Source organism: Paroedura picta, chromosome 1 (genome assembly GCF_049243985.1).
Source record: "Paroedura picta isolate Pp20150507F chromosome 1, Ppicta_v3.0, whole genome shotgun sequence".
Lineage (NCBI taxonomy): Eukaryota > Metazoa > Chordata > Lepidosauria > Squamata > Gekkonidae > Paroedura > Paroedura picta.
In genome coordinates, this window is record NC_135369.1 from 150,626,658 (window position 1) to 150,643,175 (window position 16,518).

Consider the following 16,518-nt stretch of genomic DNA (forward strand, 5'->3'; position numbering starts at 1 on the left):
AAATCCTAGTTGGTAATCCTGGCTTTGATCCTTTTGTTCTTTTAGAAATCTGCATCAAGTTTTTTAATACTGGAATTAAAGCAAGTAACTTCCATTGGTTTCAATGGAGAACATTTCTCGATTAAACTTCTTACTGCAATAAAATTTTCAGGAGTTATACTTCTCTCCTAAGGGATCCTTTGTTGACACTTCCATTTTAGGAACAATTAAAATTCTCACTTCTAGAAAGGGCCATGGAGAGGAATAACAATATTGGGCATGTGGATGAATTAGTTTTCTTCCCCCCATTCTTAGGATGCTGAAGGTGGGAAAAGACTTTTTAATGTGATTTCTTTTACAAAAAATTGTGCACAGAAAAGGATTGCAAAATCTTGAATCCATTGGCCCATCAAAGTTAGTACTGTTTACTCTGACTGGTGGCAGCTCTCCAGGGTCTCAGGGACAGGTCCTCCACATCATCTTTTAAGCTGGGGATGCCAGGAGACATGGTACCTTTTGAATGTGATGTGAATACTCTAACCATGAACTTCTTTACTTGCTGTTCTCTAATGCTTTCAACATGTTACTTCTGTCTTGACTTCTGGCATCAGACTTAGCTGGGAGACAATATATTTCAAACAACCATGAGTAGCAGGATAAAATGGGACGAAGTAAGGTTAGCTCTCCTTACTTGCCCTCCTTCCTCTTGCTATCTAAGGACGTGAAGCCAGGCAGCAAGGCATCAGAATAATGGTCATATAAGTTTCATTCTCACAAATGATTGATGCCATTCTATTCCAGGAATTGAATGTGTTGGCCTCAGGTGAGGTACAACCAAGAGCGTGGCCATCTGGTTGGTATACCACACGCCCAAGGCACCATCAGATGCCTGCCAGCCCTGTTGGAGACTGTGGTGGCCCGGTTGTTGCAGTTACCCAGATTACTAATCCTGGGGGACTTCAATGTCCACTCTGAGTGGCTGCTCTCCAGAAATGGGCTGGAGCTGGAGTCAGCCATGGCAACATTAGTGCTCTTGCAATTTGCTGTTGGCCCTACCCATCAGGCAGGTCACACCCTGGATCTGGTTGCATGGTCAGACCACTATGCAATTGCCACCTCCCCCTCAGTTGGGCACCAAACAGATTTTATCTCACCCATGGAGACACATGGAGCCGAATGGATTCCTGAATGCTCTGTGGGACCCAATGCCTCCTGGCACTTCTCTGAAGGAATGGTTAGTGACTGGCATGACAGAATGCTGGCTGCCATTGACAAGATAGATCCCCAGTGTCCTCTCCGCCCCATCTCAAGTAAGCTCCCTGGTACACAGAGGAGCTCTGCGAGAAGAAGCAGGAACTGAGATTACTAGAGTGAGTTTGGACAAAGACTCATGATGAAGCTTTGAGAACATCTTATAGAATGCACATAAAGGCCTATGAGATGGTGGTAAAGTCAGTAAAATGCATTTTTTTGCATCTGTGAACTAATGCCCAGCACAATTGTTCAGGTTAGTTTGGTTGCTCACTGCCATAGCGGAGGGGCACCAAAATAATAGTTAATCAGAAATCAGCTGTGAAGCATTCACAAGCTATTTTGCAGACAAAATCTCTACACTCCATTGTGACCTCCCTCCAACCTTAGACACAGAAAGTGAACTAGAGTCCATTTGGCCACCTCTGGAGGTAACACTGAATAATTTCAGATGACTAAAGTAGACAGGATGCTAGCTTCAGCTCAGCCAACCACACGTGTGGTGGTTTGGGCTTGAATGTCATTAATATGCTAATGACACCCAGCTCTTTCTCCTGATGAATGATCACCCTGATTCTCTTTCAGAATCTTTTGCTCTACACATGCTTACCTTTATCCTTGATCCAGAAACTAAAGCTGATCCAAAATGCAGCAGCCAGTGTCCCCACAGGACCACCATGAATATCCCACATTCAGCCTGTGCTCCAACAACTGCACTGGTTGCCAGTCCAATTTTGGATCAGGTTAAATGTTTTGGTAATCACCTTCAAGGCCATATGCAGTCTGGTCCCAATATACCTGAGAGACCGTCCGACTGCCTACATCCCCCAAAGAGCACTATGCCCCACCACCTCAACTGGCTGGTGATCACTGGCCCCAAAGAAGCATGCAGACCTCAACCGGGGCCAGAGCTTTCTCTGTTCCGGCCCTCACCTGGTGGAGATCAGGGCCCTACCTGAACTTCCACAGTTCTGCAGGACCTGCAGAATGGAGCTCTTCTGCCAGGCATTTGTTTGAGGCCAGCAGCATCTACTGGCCCACAGAAAACCCCTATCCATGTACTAAATCCCACACTGGTCCTCCCATGGAATCATTGTTGGATAGTAAGCAAGTTAATGAGATGTTATACACACTGTTATCACCAGTTAAAACCACTGTTACTACTGTTTACTCGAATTCATGAATTATGCTGTATTTCCTCTTTGTTATATGTAAGCTGCCCTCAGCTAGAAGGGAGGACGGTATAACAATTAAATAAATAAATAATTGGCTTGGAGAATTTATGAACTTCAAAAATGGGCATATAGTGATTAATAAAAGTTCTGATAGCACATCCCTACTCAAATCTCAGTTCACACTTACAATGCATCAACTAGCTATGTATGTCTTGGCCATGTGTCAATTAGCCAAACTTAACTCACATTTCTGCAACCTGCATGGTCACTGTTTTGGATGTGTGAATTAGCCCTTTGTTTGGTTTCAAGGACAGTAAAATGCTACAAACTTTAGCTTTCACAAAATAAGAACTTACATAAATAGGCTATAATCAAGTACACAGTCCCATTAAGGCTTAGCACTGAAGGCCACTTTCCTATAATAAGCAACTCTTCCATGTAGAACACAGGAAAACTGCATTTGGCATGCCTTCTGTTTCCTGCATCTACAAGGATTTTTAAAATTTTAATTTTCATAGGATGAAAAGTGACATTTCATGGTTCAAGGTACTGATTTAAGGCCATCCACGTTCTGGCCTGACATATCTAATGGACCATCTATCTTCCTATGCCCAAGACAGAGCCTTATGCTCTGCAGATATGAATTGCTGGTGGTTCCCAGCCCACATGAGGTGCGCCTGGCCTCAACCAGGGCCAGGGCCATTTTAGTCCTGGCCCCTGCCTGGTGGAATGAGCTCCCAGAAGAGCTGAGAGCCCCCACAAAGCTATCAGTTACGCAGGGCCTACAAAACAGAGTTCTTCCACCAGGCTTTTGGTTGAGGCTAGGGCCAGAAGATCCTGGGGCCCCTCCTCCTCTCCCCATGAGTTTTTTACAGCAAATTACTGCTGACAGCAGTCCATAGGCTGTGCGCTGCCAGGACTTTGAGGAGGGTAGGAATTGAGGTTGATTTTACCTGTTGCCATTGATGAGATTTATTTTGTAAATGGAGATTATTTTTGTATTTTAATGTTCTTGTGGGGTTTTAATATGTAACCCGCTGCGAGCCAGCATGCTGAGAGTAGTGGGAAATAAATCCATAAATAAATGAATGAATATATAGTCTGTCTATTTGTAGAAGCAAACCCTTTGAAGACTGAGTTATCCTCATTATGCTTGGTTCTGTGTTATTCTTCCACTTGTAGACCTCTGTCACATAAAACACTATATGTCAACAAGAATGAAGGGTTCTCACCTGGCTTTCTCCAAAACATACTCACTTTCTTGTGGGGAAGCTTTTCAATCTGTGTTTATTCTCCACTCCCCACGGCCATGTTCAATGTGCATACAAAGTGCAAGGTGTTCTAGAGCTTCTATCTTTACTATAGCAAACAGTGAAAACTCTGAGCATGAGCTGGCATGTTTGATACTTTGGAGTTCCACTGTGTTCTTGCATTGCACTTAATCGGATTTAATATAGTCAGGAGGATCACGTCTTCTGGGAATGCAATGGAGTCTCCAACTGCACACACAGAGGATTTCTTTTAATGGAACAAGTACATACAGGATTTTAGATCATGTATAATTCTTAGATGTGGTAAGTCTTCACTATTTAAAGATAAGTCAGTTGGCAGCCCTTGTTTTCCCATCCCACCATAGCTCAAAAGGGTCCCCCAAATGCTGCTCCTGGTGAAACAGAAGACCCCATTGAAATGTGAACCAGAGATGTCTAGCAGAAATCAGCAAAATTACTCTCCCTTTCCGATTTGTGAAAATTTACCATGGGATTCATGCCACAATGTAGAGCTAACAGCTATCAGTTGTGAGACCCTTATTATGGGGCCTTTGGCAGCTATTGTATACCAGCTTTCCTAATGTGCCCATAAATGTTTCTAGACTAGGTAACATTTTACTGGCCCACCTGTTCCATGTTGTCACTTGTGGCATTTGAGTGCAAATTTATTTGCACTAACCCTAACTCAAAAGAAAAGTTTTGGCATGTTTAGCAGTTCAAGCTTGAATGAGTACCTGGAGTGCAGCTGAAAATGCCCTCTGAGCTCTTGTGTTATCTGTCAGTCTTCAGACTGATCACAAAACCAATCTTATCAGTGAGAATGAGGATGGTTAAAGTCACGTTGTATTCTGTATTCATGAAACAGCTTGCCAAGGGGAGGGGGAGTGATTTTTGGATTATTTCCTTTCAAGTTTCCATTCTCTGTCCCACACTGCAATTCTTTGGGGAAAGTGGAGAGAAGGTGATGGTAGGGAGAACAAATCTGTTCTATGAATTTGTTCCATTCATGGTTCATTGGATCCAACCCATTATATACAGACAAATGCATAGGTCTTTACTTCCCTATTAAAAAAAAATCCCATTTCAAATATCCATTGCCTGCCTGTGGATATTTTTAGGAGTTTCCAATCTGATTTCCTTTTCTCCCTTCAAAGCTTTTTCTCTGCTACATAAAGATTTTAAAATCTAACTCGAGTTTCCAAATCATTTGGGTACAATGTTTATTCAGCCACAGTATCCCCTGTTTTTGATTCCTCGCACAGTAAGCATATGGCCCTTGAAACCCCACGAAGTGAAACTGGATCTTTGGCACCATATTCTGTATTGTAAATGTCATCCTATTCGTTTCCATGGAATCTAACATTACATCCACCACATTTGTCTCATCTCGGATGCAGAACAGTAAGGAAGGAATATGGATTTCGTTTAACAGTTTTGAATTCTAAATAGGTGTGTGGTCAAACGACTTTTCTAAGGCTGGGTATTGAATGCACATTTCCACATCAAGTATGCTGGAACATTTCTTTAAAAATGTCTACAAAGCACTCATCTGTTTTCAAGTTGTACATAGGTGAAAGGATACTTTTACATATTTCTGGAATAACTTTTTGGCAAAAAAGCCCAGAGGCTTTGTGTGAAGACAGGGATCTCTAAAGCACTTGTAGAGAATCAAGGTATGCAGTTCAATTCTATTTCTCTACTGTGTGGCCCACTGTATGCTATTTCCCAAAATCTTATCAGTAAATTTAGCACCGTCAGATATGAGTCCTCTTCATTTCCTGAAAGTATGAGACAAGTAGCTCCCCTCTCCTGACTGTTTCAGTTTGCAAAAGGTCCTGAAGGGAAGGCTGGAGCCACTACTATATGAGCACCATGATCAGTTCAAACTGAGCACCAGACCTGCAGGAATTGGGGAGAACCCACCACTTATATCTGACAGCAATACAATGTTGAGAAGGTCACACCCAACTTGTAGATTCTCTAATGGGAATTGTAGTCCATGGACAACTGGAGGGCCGCAGTTTGACTACCCCTGCTGTCATGCATCAGGTAGTTGAGGATGTGAAAAACTGAGAGGCTGCTGCTGGTCCAAGTCAACAGTATTGACCTTGATAGATCAGTTGTCTGACTTACTCTATAGTGCTAGCAATGATCTGGATTTCAAGGGGGGCGGGAAAGGCTGTACACACACTCAACATTTCCAACTAATTAAAGGTAAAAGTATCCCCTGTGCAAGCACCGGGTCATGTCTTACCCTTGGGGTGACGCCCTCTAGCGTTTTCATGGCAGACTCAATACAGGGTGGTTTGCCAGTGCCTTCCCCAGTCATTACCGTTTTTCCAACCCATTAGATGCAGGTAAAATGGCAATTCTGACCATGGCTTTGCATGCTTTGGCATTTTTGTATTAAAATGTATTTGCATAATGAACCATACCCATACTATTTGCTAGGGATGTAACTTTCAGTTTGACACTTCCTGTTCACCGCTGGAAAGCAGGCTGTTAATTTATGAACTATTTGCTGCCTGTGTATATTTTTAGGAACAGGCTAATTGCAGCCATCAGAAGCTGTCTCTGAGATGATCTCTTGTTGAGGAAATTTTGTTCTATATCCAGCAAAGTGTTTCTTTGAGGGGGGACCCTTTTAGAAGTTGTCTCCCTTGATTTGCGGCCCTGCCCCAGGCACCATTTAGCTGGCCTAGGCCTCTGCAGGTGGCAATGCAGTGATGTCACTTTGGGTTCACACTAGCAATGATGTCATCATATCATCAGAAATGTGCTGACTTTCTGGTATTTGGTCAAAATCTCTATGGTGAAAACAATTTCTACCATAGAGATTTTGCTGAAGGGTGTTCCCACAGTGCCTGATAAATGTTAACATTACTCATGTTAACGTTAACATCACTACCCCCACCCCCAATACAAACCAGTTGCAAGGGTACCTGGCAACCCTCCTTCCAGCAGATCAACTGGAAGTGAAGTTCTTGTGCCCTTTCTTCCTGGAAGCTTTAGTGCTTACCAGACCTGCTGACATACAGCATATTTAGTGTGATGTGTGAAAGAGAAAGAGGGGACCAGAAATCCAGCTGATTTCCTTTCCCTTTTCCCTACGTCAAAATGTTAGTTTGGGTTGCAGAGAAAAGAAAAATAATAAGCTCTTTCTCATCTCTTTTTTTTTACAGTGAGGAGCTTAGAAGCACTGATGCTCTCTCTCTCTCTCTCTCTCTCTCTGACCATTTCCACATTAGGAGGCATACCTTGTTTTAGCCACGCTTTGGATTTCCTTTGGATGCTGCGAGTCAACCCTAGCATGTTTGCATTTGGGCTTTCCTCCCATTATGTCCCAGGCTGAAATTCATGATATGCTTTCCACACTGAGTTAGATGGAGGCCTTTTTTGCAAAATGGTGCCTGCTTGCACCTTTGTTTTTATCGCATCCCTTAATCCCACCATTCTGTGACACTGATCACCTTCCCCCTTCCTCCCAAAGTGTCCCAAATGTAATTAAAAAAAAACAAAAACGAGTTATAACATCATAACATCATAACATTGTTTGCGTAAGACTGTAACAAATGGCGGGCGAGGGGAAAAACCTGATTTCACACACTTCCCGAATTGGAAGCCCTCGATTAAACCCCACTAGTCTACACCTAAAATAATAATAATAAAATGGTTTTCTGTGCATTTTTTTGCTGTGAAGCAAGGAAGGGGGCAATTTGATTCTGTGCCTGAAGAGGTGAATGTCAGTGTGGAAACAGACAAAAAATTCAGTCCTTTAAAAATGCAAATCCAAATCATAACCCTACATACACAAAATCACACACACACACACACACACTTAGGCAACAGGGAGAAAAAAGAGCTCTTTCTCTTCATTCTCCATTGTAGGGATGTCAATATTGCTTCTAAAGTCACCTAGTTTATAGGGGGGAAAGGAAACAATCTCTTCTCTCCATTTTGCACCTTCATGGTGTAGCCATTTTGCTGAGAGTGGTGATAACAGTGAATCAGAATTAGAGTCAGCTTCTGACCAGCAGGCGGCTGCCAACTTGGTCAGCAGCTTTTCAAGTCGTTCAGGGAAAACAGAACACATCTTTGATCAGGTCACAGTCCGATCATGAGTACTGAACAAGGTACATTTGACTGCTGAACAGGTTCACTGAGAAATTTGCAGCATCTCTACTGTTTACATGCTAAACACACTCTTTGGGCTGGCAAATGCTTACTGATGAGGTGTTTGCCTAAGGAAGATCATTAACTAATAGCCTTGCAAGTAGCAAAAAAAAATATGGTTAAGGTTTGAATAAATGGTGTATTTTATTGGTGTATTTATTTAAACTACACTTGAAATTATATAACGTTTATAACTGAGACTCTTTTCTGCTCCAGATTTGATGGGCACAATATTATTCTTCCAGTGTTCCTCTAATAATATTAGCAGAACTGGCACTCCAAATAAATATAAATATAAATAAATAAAACAGTCAGTATGACAAGCAGTAGCCTCAAATGCATTATATATAATCTTTAAGTCTGTGCATATTTCATCATAGACTGAGAACAAAGTTTGAGTCCAGTGGCACCTTTAAGATCAACAAAGTTTAATTCTGAGCATAAGCTTTCGTGTGCATACATATGGAAACATAGACCCAGAATTACACTTTGTTGATCTTAAAGTGCCACTGGACTCAAACTTTGTTCTATTGCTTCAAACCAGCCCAGCTTCCCACCTGAATCTATATCAAAGAGAGAATTTATGGATTCTGAAATTTACATGGTTATGCCATCTCAGTGATCTAGGCCTAGCTGCTGTGGAAATGAAACTATTATTCTTAATTTATTCATGTCAATATGTTTATGGCATCTATGGTAGAAAACAATGAATTCTTAAAGATAAACAAGTATTTATAATGCGCTTCTTTTATTTCACCAGATTATAGCACAAGTGAGCAGAAGCAGGCCTGTAAAAAACATGAACTCTACGTGAGCTTCCGAGACCTGGGGTGGGAGGTAGGAATATGATCAGTTTTGATATTTATGCTCTGTGTGTGTCTCTGTGTGTGTGTTTGATGATGTTTACCTAGCAGCAACTGATGCTTGAAACACAGAAGATTTCTTCAATAGAATCCTTGACCAACTTCTTAGAACAGGTGTTTAACTGATTGCATGGTAACTATAGGCCAGAACCCTAAAATGGATTGTGCCTCTGAGGGTGGGGATGCTAAATTAGGAGTGAGGATGCAGAACATGTGAGCTGGGTGAGATACACTGCAGATAGCTTGGTAGCATAGAAATATGGGCCATCACTCAAGAACATGATGTAAGAAAGTTTGAGAATTACTACCCAGATAGAACCTTTGACCACATGGGGGAAAACTTTCATACCCTATCAATAAAATTGTAGGTTACTCCATTCCCCTACAGCTCAAATAATTTCTTTGGAGTGTTTCTGAGAATGAAACAGTCCCTGAAATCACAGAATTAACAGCAGCCAAACTTCTAGTAGCAAGAAATTGGAAAAAGGGGGAGGGAACCACTCTTTTCTCCCCTCCTCCGGTCCTTCTGTTGTTGTGAATATGTCACAATTTTAAATTTAAAAAAATTAAAGAAGTAAAAGAAAGCAATATATATTTATAAATACTAAAAATGAAAAAAGAGTAAACTTGTTCCATTAACTGATCTGTTTTTTGCATTTTGTATTGGAGAGAAGGAAAGTCTCCAAAAGTAATTTAGCAGAGGATCCCAATTAAAAAACATTGACTTTCTTGATAAATACAGAAGGAAATAACGGGGTTAGGGGACCAGAAAACTTGACTGGGGTTTCATTATGTTTAATATATCTCATACTTATTTTCTATCTTTCTTGTCTGTTATATATAATACAATTTAATAAAAGAAAGTTTTAGAAAAAAAACATCTAGAAGCAATGAGGTTGCTCCATGCTGGTTATAGTAATACAATCAATAGTTTTTCAGCTAATTTTAATAACACACTATTTGGTACATCTGAAGTTTTTCGAAAATTGCAAAGGACAGAAAAATATAGCCCAAAGCACTGAAAGCTCTAGATTCAGATCCCACTTGTCAGCAAGGACCACCCCAACTCTTTTATTTCCTCTAGTGAGTCCAGGGTTACATACAAAATGTTCTTTAAGATGTCCAGGTTTGCTTCTGATTGAAGAGGCTCCCATAAAGGTAAAGGTAAAGGTATCCCCTGTGCAAGCACCGAGTCATGTCTGACCCTTGGGGTGACGCCCTCTAGCGTTTTCATGGCAGACTCAATACGGGGTGGTTTGCCAGTGCCTTCCCCAGTCATTACCGTTTACCCCCCAGCAAGCTGGGTACTCATTTTACCGACCTCAGAAGGATGGAAGGCTGAGTCAACCTTGAGCCGGCTGCTGGGATTGAACTCCCAGCCTCATGGGCAGACAGCTCCAGACAGCATATCACTGCCTTACCACTCTGCGCCACAAGAGGCTCATGAGGCTCCCATAAAGCACCTTATTTAGCCTTTGTCAGTTATGATTGAAGCTGTTGTTTCACTTTGATATTGCTGGTTCCAGCACCGCATTATCTCCCTAAAGAGGTTCCAGCCAATCAGAGATAAGTTAGTCATTGAGGGAAACATCATTGAAGGCAAGCAAAGACAATACAGAACGAGAGCAAATTCCCTGTAAACATGACTGAGCACTGGGAATGTATGGAATTACATGAGCACAGTCATTTACCAGAAAATGCCAGCATTTTACTGAGCTTCCGTCTGCAGATTCTACAGATCCTGCATCTTTGCAAGTCTCCAGCCATGGACAATACTCAATACTGGCATCCATTTTTGAAATGTGTTTGTTTCCTTATTTAAATTCAGTATAATTAGTTATCAGCCCTACAGGTAAAATAAAAATCATTGAGATGTAGAAAACAGAATTATGGATGCACTAGCCCGCAAGTCTGTTGCATTCAGGGATGCAATGGGCACTAGTGGGCCTGGGAGGGAGGCGGCGGGGGGAGGCAGCAGCCAGTCTGCCCTCCCTCCCAGCCAATCAGAAGATGGATATCGCCTCTCACTGCGAGCCCCCAGAATGAGGTCTGCAATGGAGCTTGGGTGGCAGGTGGTGGGTGGAGGTGGCTGGCAGTGGGCGCTCCCTCACCACCCAGCCGTAGCAGGCCAGTACCCCTCAGTGCCAGCCCCCAGAGACCTGGTGAGGGCCACGGAAGCGGCGGCGAGGTTTGAATGGGCGGGTGCAAGTGGCGGCCAGCCCCATCTCCATCCTCGCCACCCCCAACGGGGCCGTCCCTCCACAGCCCATCCACCCATGGTGGCAGGCAGGGGCACACTGGCCTCTATCATGCCAGAATTCCTGCTGCCAGGTTGGTGGGGATGGGCGTAACCAGTCAGGATATGCTGTGAACATCCTGATTGGGGCGCAGACTGGAAGTGAAGTCTGGACAGGCCCGGACAGGTACTGCCTGTTGCAGCCTTTCCCTTTTATTTCCCCAGTGTTGCTGTTCCAGTCTAATCAGTTGTCAGGAAAAATGTAAGGACACAACAGAAGCCTTGCTGGATTAGACCAGTGGTCCATCTAGTTCAGCAAGCTGTCTTACACAGTGGCTAACCAGTTCCTCTGGAGGGCCAACAGCAGGGCAGAGAGGCCAAGACCTTCCCTTGAAGGTTCTTCCTGGCTCTGGGATTTAGGGGTTTGGTGCCTTTGAATACGGAAGTTCCCCTCTCATGGCTAGTTGCCCCTGACAGACCTATCCCTCATGAGTCCATGGAATCCCCCTTTAAAGCTGTGGCCATTATTATAGTCTCTGGAAGTGAATCACACAATTTGATGACACTCTGTGTAAATACATCTCTCTCTCTCTCTCTCTCTCTCTCTCTCTGTGTATGTATGTATGTATGTATGTATGTATGTATGTATGTATGTATGTATGTATGTATGTATATGTGTGTGTGTGTGTGTGCGTGTTTGTGTGTGCTTCCTCCTTATAGTCTGCTTGAGTATCTGTTGGCTGTGCTTCTAACCTAATCAATATCAGTTGCCCACTAATCTATACCATACTTTTCTCCCAGTCACATTTTCTTCTTTAAGATAATGTCATCTCTGCTTTTCCAGGTATTTCATTCTGTTTTAGTATAAACTGTTTCATTTCCTGATTTTTATTTTCCAGTTTTCCCACCTGTTGACCTGGAGAACCAATGTGTTTCCTGTTTCAATATGAGTTCCTATACATTCCCATGCTATAAATCATGGGAGGCTACTGTTGTGACGGTTTCCTGTAGCTTTTTTGTATTGCAGGATGCTACAAGACTGAATGCTGTATATTTATTGATTTGAGAATACTCCCTGATTTCTAGTGCCTATCCAGTAATTGTTAAAAATATAGGATCTGTAGCACTGAAGTCAAAAGGTCTGACTTAAGGGCTGTGTTTATGATTCAGTTGCAACTGAACCTGTGTGCCAGCTGTTTTCTGTGCTGCTGCATCCATCTTAAAAATTTATATTCATCCATAGCACTAGTAATTATCCCCGGAGAGGCATGTGGCTCCCCAGGGTGCCTTAATGCTGTTGTTTATGGTATTCAAGCTGTCAGGTTTTGTTATAATTTAAATGATAAAAAGGTGTTTTAACACCAGGTGGGCTGGGAATACAAAATCCTTCCACTCAGAGCCAAAGAATGTTCACTCAAGGAACCACTTCAAGGGCCCAGGTGATTCCCCTCCCCCTGAGATAATCGTGTCTGTAGCATGCATATTTTGCTGCTGTTCTGGCAATTCTCAATACTCTACAAGGCTATCCCCACCCCCAATTATTTCCCTAGGTTTTTGGTATAAACCAGCAAAGAGTATAACGGGAAACAAAAACCCAACCTGGAAAACAGGTGAGAACCACAAAAGTTAGCGATAAAACCATATATAGAAAAATAGAAACAATTTATTATTAGAGCTCAAAAGGTTTAAAACCATAAATAATATCTTATCTATTGGGCACATATAAAACATCTCAGTGTGTATATCACTAATGCCAACAAGTTCCAAATAATATCATTAGAATTTATACAATTGAATAAGGATAACAGCAATGCTAATTTCTCATTATTTCTGTTGCCCACAGGCATTTAACTCCCTGTCGAAAACTGATTTTTTAAAAATGTACAACTGTGTGTATCTTTTATATTGGCCATTGAGGAATATCAGTATGGCTGAAATGCTGTAGATTGGAACTTGTTGGCATTAGTGGTATACACACCAAGATACATTATCTGTGCCCAATAGATAAAATATTCTTTTATGGCTTTTAAATATTTTGAGCTCTAATAATAAATTGTTTATATTTTACTATATACGGTTTTATCACTAACCTTTTCGGTATAGACCACCTGGCAATCAAACAGTCACTGTGACTTGTCTATACTGAAAGTGCTGGATTAGACCTGCCCTCCCCTCCTCCCAGTTGAATGCAGAGTGGTCTTTACAGAGGAAAGTCAAGCACTAAGGTGCTGAATCCAGGTTTTAAACCACTGAACCTCCAGTGGGGTTGCTTGCATGGGCTAACAGTGAGATGGAGCATTGACGAGCTCACTTTCTGTGCCAGTGGATCTGTTTTTGCATGATGCACGCTACCAAAGCAGCATAACAAACAATGGTATTTCCTGGCTGGGAACAACGGTGGAAGCAGATGTGCCACCATGAATTATTTGGATGTGTCAAATCAGGAACGGGAGCTGAAGAACTTTGCTAGAAAGGCTACAGGTTTATTCCTGTGGCTTAAGGTCAAATTCAAGAAGTAGTTCTGCATTCACCTTTAACTTTATCATACTCTGTTGGCACTCAGGGTTCGTCTATTTCAGCCTTTTTTCATGATTTTTATCATAGCAATGTATACATAAAGGTGGTATCCCCTGTGCAAGCACCAGGTCATGTCTGACCCTTGGGGTGACGCCCTCTAGTGTTTTCATGGCAGACTCAATATGGGGTGGTTTGCCAGTGCCTTCCCCAGTCATTACCGTTTACCCCCAGCAAGCTGGGTACTCATTTTACCGACCTCAGAAGGATGGAAGGATCTGTCAAATCAAATTGATTTATGGCGACCGCAGGGAAGGGCTTTCAAGGCATGTGAGAACCAGAGGTGGTTCACGATTGCCTTCCCCTACACCAGGGGTAGTCAAACTGCTGCCCTCCAGATGTCCATGGACTACAATTCCCATGAGCCACTGCCAGCATTCGCTGGCAGGGGCTCATGAGAATTGTAGTCCATGGACATCTGGATGGCCGCAGTATGACTACCCCTGCCCTGCACAGTCCTCCTTGGTAGTCTCCCATCCAAATACCAACTCTACTTTGCTTCCCAGATCAGATGAGACTGGGCTAGCCCATTACACCTTCCCTCTTGATCATAACAATCCCCTTGAACTAATTCTGTTAGTGAGCAAAGACTCATAACAGTTTTCCTCTGTGTAAATGTGTGGCATCCCAGCTCTGTAATTCTTGGCTGTTGCTCAACTACTGTAAAATGTAGAAGTCACGTACACTTTGTAGGAGAAATGCAGAGGGCAGATGTTCCCTTGCAAATCTTACCTGCTGCACAGGAAATATGTATGGGGAACCTGATGGAGGAAAAGGAGCTGGTGAAAAAGAAAACTCCACACTTAGCTCAAATACAACTGTACAGATGACTAGGCTATGGATGCAGAAGGTGGCCAGTTTTCAAAGTTAGCTTTCTACATTTCTCCTTATACATGTGTATTTGCTGACTGCCCCCCCCTTCCGCTAAATTTGGCTTAGTTGTAAACTATACATTTCTCATCTGAATTCTGTTTTCATTAGTTCTTTGCCAAATGGTATGTGTATATGTGTGTGTGTATGAGAGAGAGAGACATAACAATTTGGGCCAGGATTTTCACAAATTTCCCCTGTCCACCAGTTAGGAAATAATTTTAAGTGGAAAGTATTAAGCTTGCACCTAAACATTGAGTGTTTCTTTTTCAGGATTGGATTATAGCTCCAGAGGGTTATGCGGCATTTTATTGTGATGGAGAATGTTCATTTCCTCTTAATGCCCACATGAATGCTACAAACCATGCCATAGTGCAGACTCTGGTATGTATGTTTCTATAAATAGCATGGCTGATATCCAGGGATGTTTTAGGAAGGCTTGTGCAACTGGATCGTATAACAGAAGCCCCTTATCTTAAAGATTTCAGTGAGATTTTAGAACAGAAATTGAGGGAAATCGGGAGAGAGCGGGTACAGTGGAACTAGGGCCTTGGAAATCTGAGTTTGAACCCCTGATCTGCCATGGAATTTTGCTGCATGATCTTAGGATAAACACATTCTCTCAGTCAGCACAGTGAACGGGTTAAGAGTATTGAACTCTGATCTAGAGAACTGGATTTGATTCCACATTCCTCCATATGGACCCTGATGGGTGACTTTGGGCCAGCTACAGTTCTCTCAGGACTCTCTCAGCACCACCTACTTCACAAAGTCCCTGTTTTGGGGAGAGGATGCTGTTGTTGGGAGGATCAAGCAGAGGTGTAGAGAATAATGTGGTAAGCCCACACAAGACTACATCTATACAACAATATATGTTCAAAGAATCCATAAGGTTTCTATAATTTCTTGCATGTGCCTTGGTAATTTGTCATTCAAGGGAAAGGAACATTCAGAAGCCCCTTTATATTATGCAAATGTTCGGATTAATGGGGGAGGGAGATAGATTGAGGAAAAAACTGTATATTCAGTTCATCTGGCATATACCCAGTGAAAGTTGTTGGCCTGCCTTCTAATGTTGTTTGTACATGTGTTTTTCATTTAATTTCATATTTTAACTGCATTTTAATTGTGTGTTTACTTGTTTAAATCAGAAGTGTCAAGCTGACATGAATGTCACTTTGTCAGACCGGGCCATGTGTGCTAGGTACCACAGATAGAATCTTTATAAAAGACACAGGCAAACCCAATTAATGATATTTTTTTAAATTCAAAAAACAAACAAGCTTAAAACGCTAACACTCTTATAGCATTTCATTTATTTAACAGTCTTTGATAATGAGTACCTCTTGCTCTGAATTATTGCATTGAAATCTGGAGTCAATTTCTGTGCTGTAGCATCCTTGAATGTGCTATTGAGATGTAGACCTGTAAGCTGACCACATACTTTTGAGTTATTGACATTTATCACATAAAAGAGCTGTAATACATTGTTCCAAACACAGAAACAAAACCTTTAAATTGGGGGGTAATTCAGATCTAAAAATTGATACAATTAGCTAATGCCAACTTCAGAAAGCTTATCCTTCATATGGCAGCCCTCCAATACCTGCAGTTTTATTGGTAGGTGAGGAGCAGTGTGAATGTCTCATTTTGTCTACTGTACTGACTCACTTTGCCTAATCTGCCTTAGAATCATAGAGTTGGAAGGGACCTCCAGGTTCATCTAGTCCCAGCAGAATGCAGGAAATTCACAACTGCCTTGAGTACACCTCCCACTTTAGAAAAACTTTTCCTGTCTATTCCCCTCCCCCAGCACAAGGAATCCCAGGATTCTTCCTTCTCTGAAGATACACTCCTCAACTACACTATATCAGCAACCTTTTTCTATGCAATCCTGGAAGCATTTCCGCGAGTGAAGAGGAAATTAAAGAGATCCATCCCATAATGTACACATTCAGCTCCCCAAGAAACTGGAGCCACCACCCTCAACACTTGCTAAATCCAGCATAACTATCATGAATGTCCCACAGATTGACCAAGGCAGCTGTTAAAGACCAGAACTCCTATATCAGTTCTTTTCTCCCACTACCTCTGTGTGATTCATCCACACCAATCCACTCTCATCC

The 16,518-nt window shown here is 42.1% G+C and overlaps 1 protein-coding gene across 1 annotated transcript in view; it reads left to right on the forward strand.

The window, feature by feature from the left end:
* Positions 1 to 16,518, forward strand: part of BMP5 (bone morphogenetic protein 5) — a 75,157-nt gene that overhangs the window by 52,994 nt on the left and 5,645 nt on the right. Inside the window, exons 6-7 of the mRNA XM_077308646.1 lie at positions 8,610 to 8,686; positions 14,666 to 14,776. Of these exons, the coding sequence (XP_077164761.1) occupies positions 8,610 to 8,686; positions 14,666 to 14,776 (188 nt within the window). The remainder of the gene's footprint in view (positions 1 to 8,609; positions 8,687 to 14,665; positions 14,777 to 16,518) is intronic.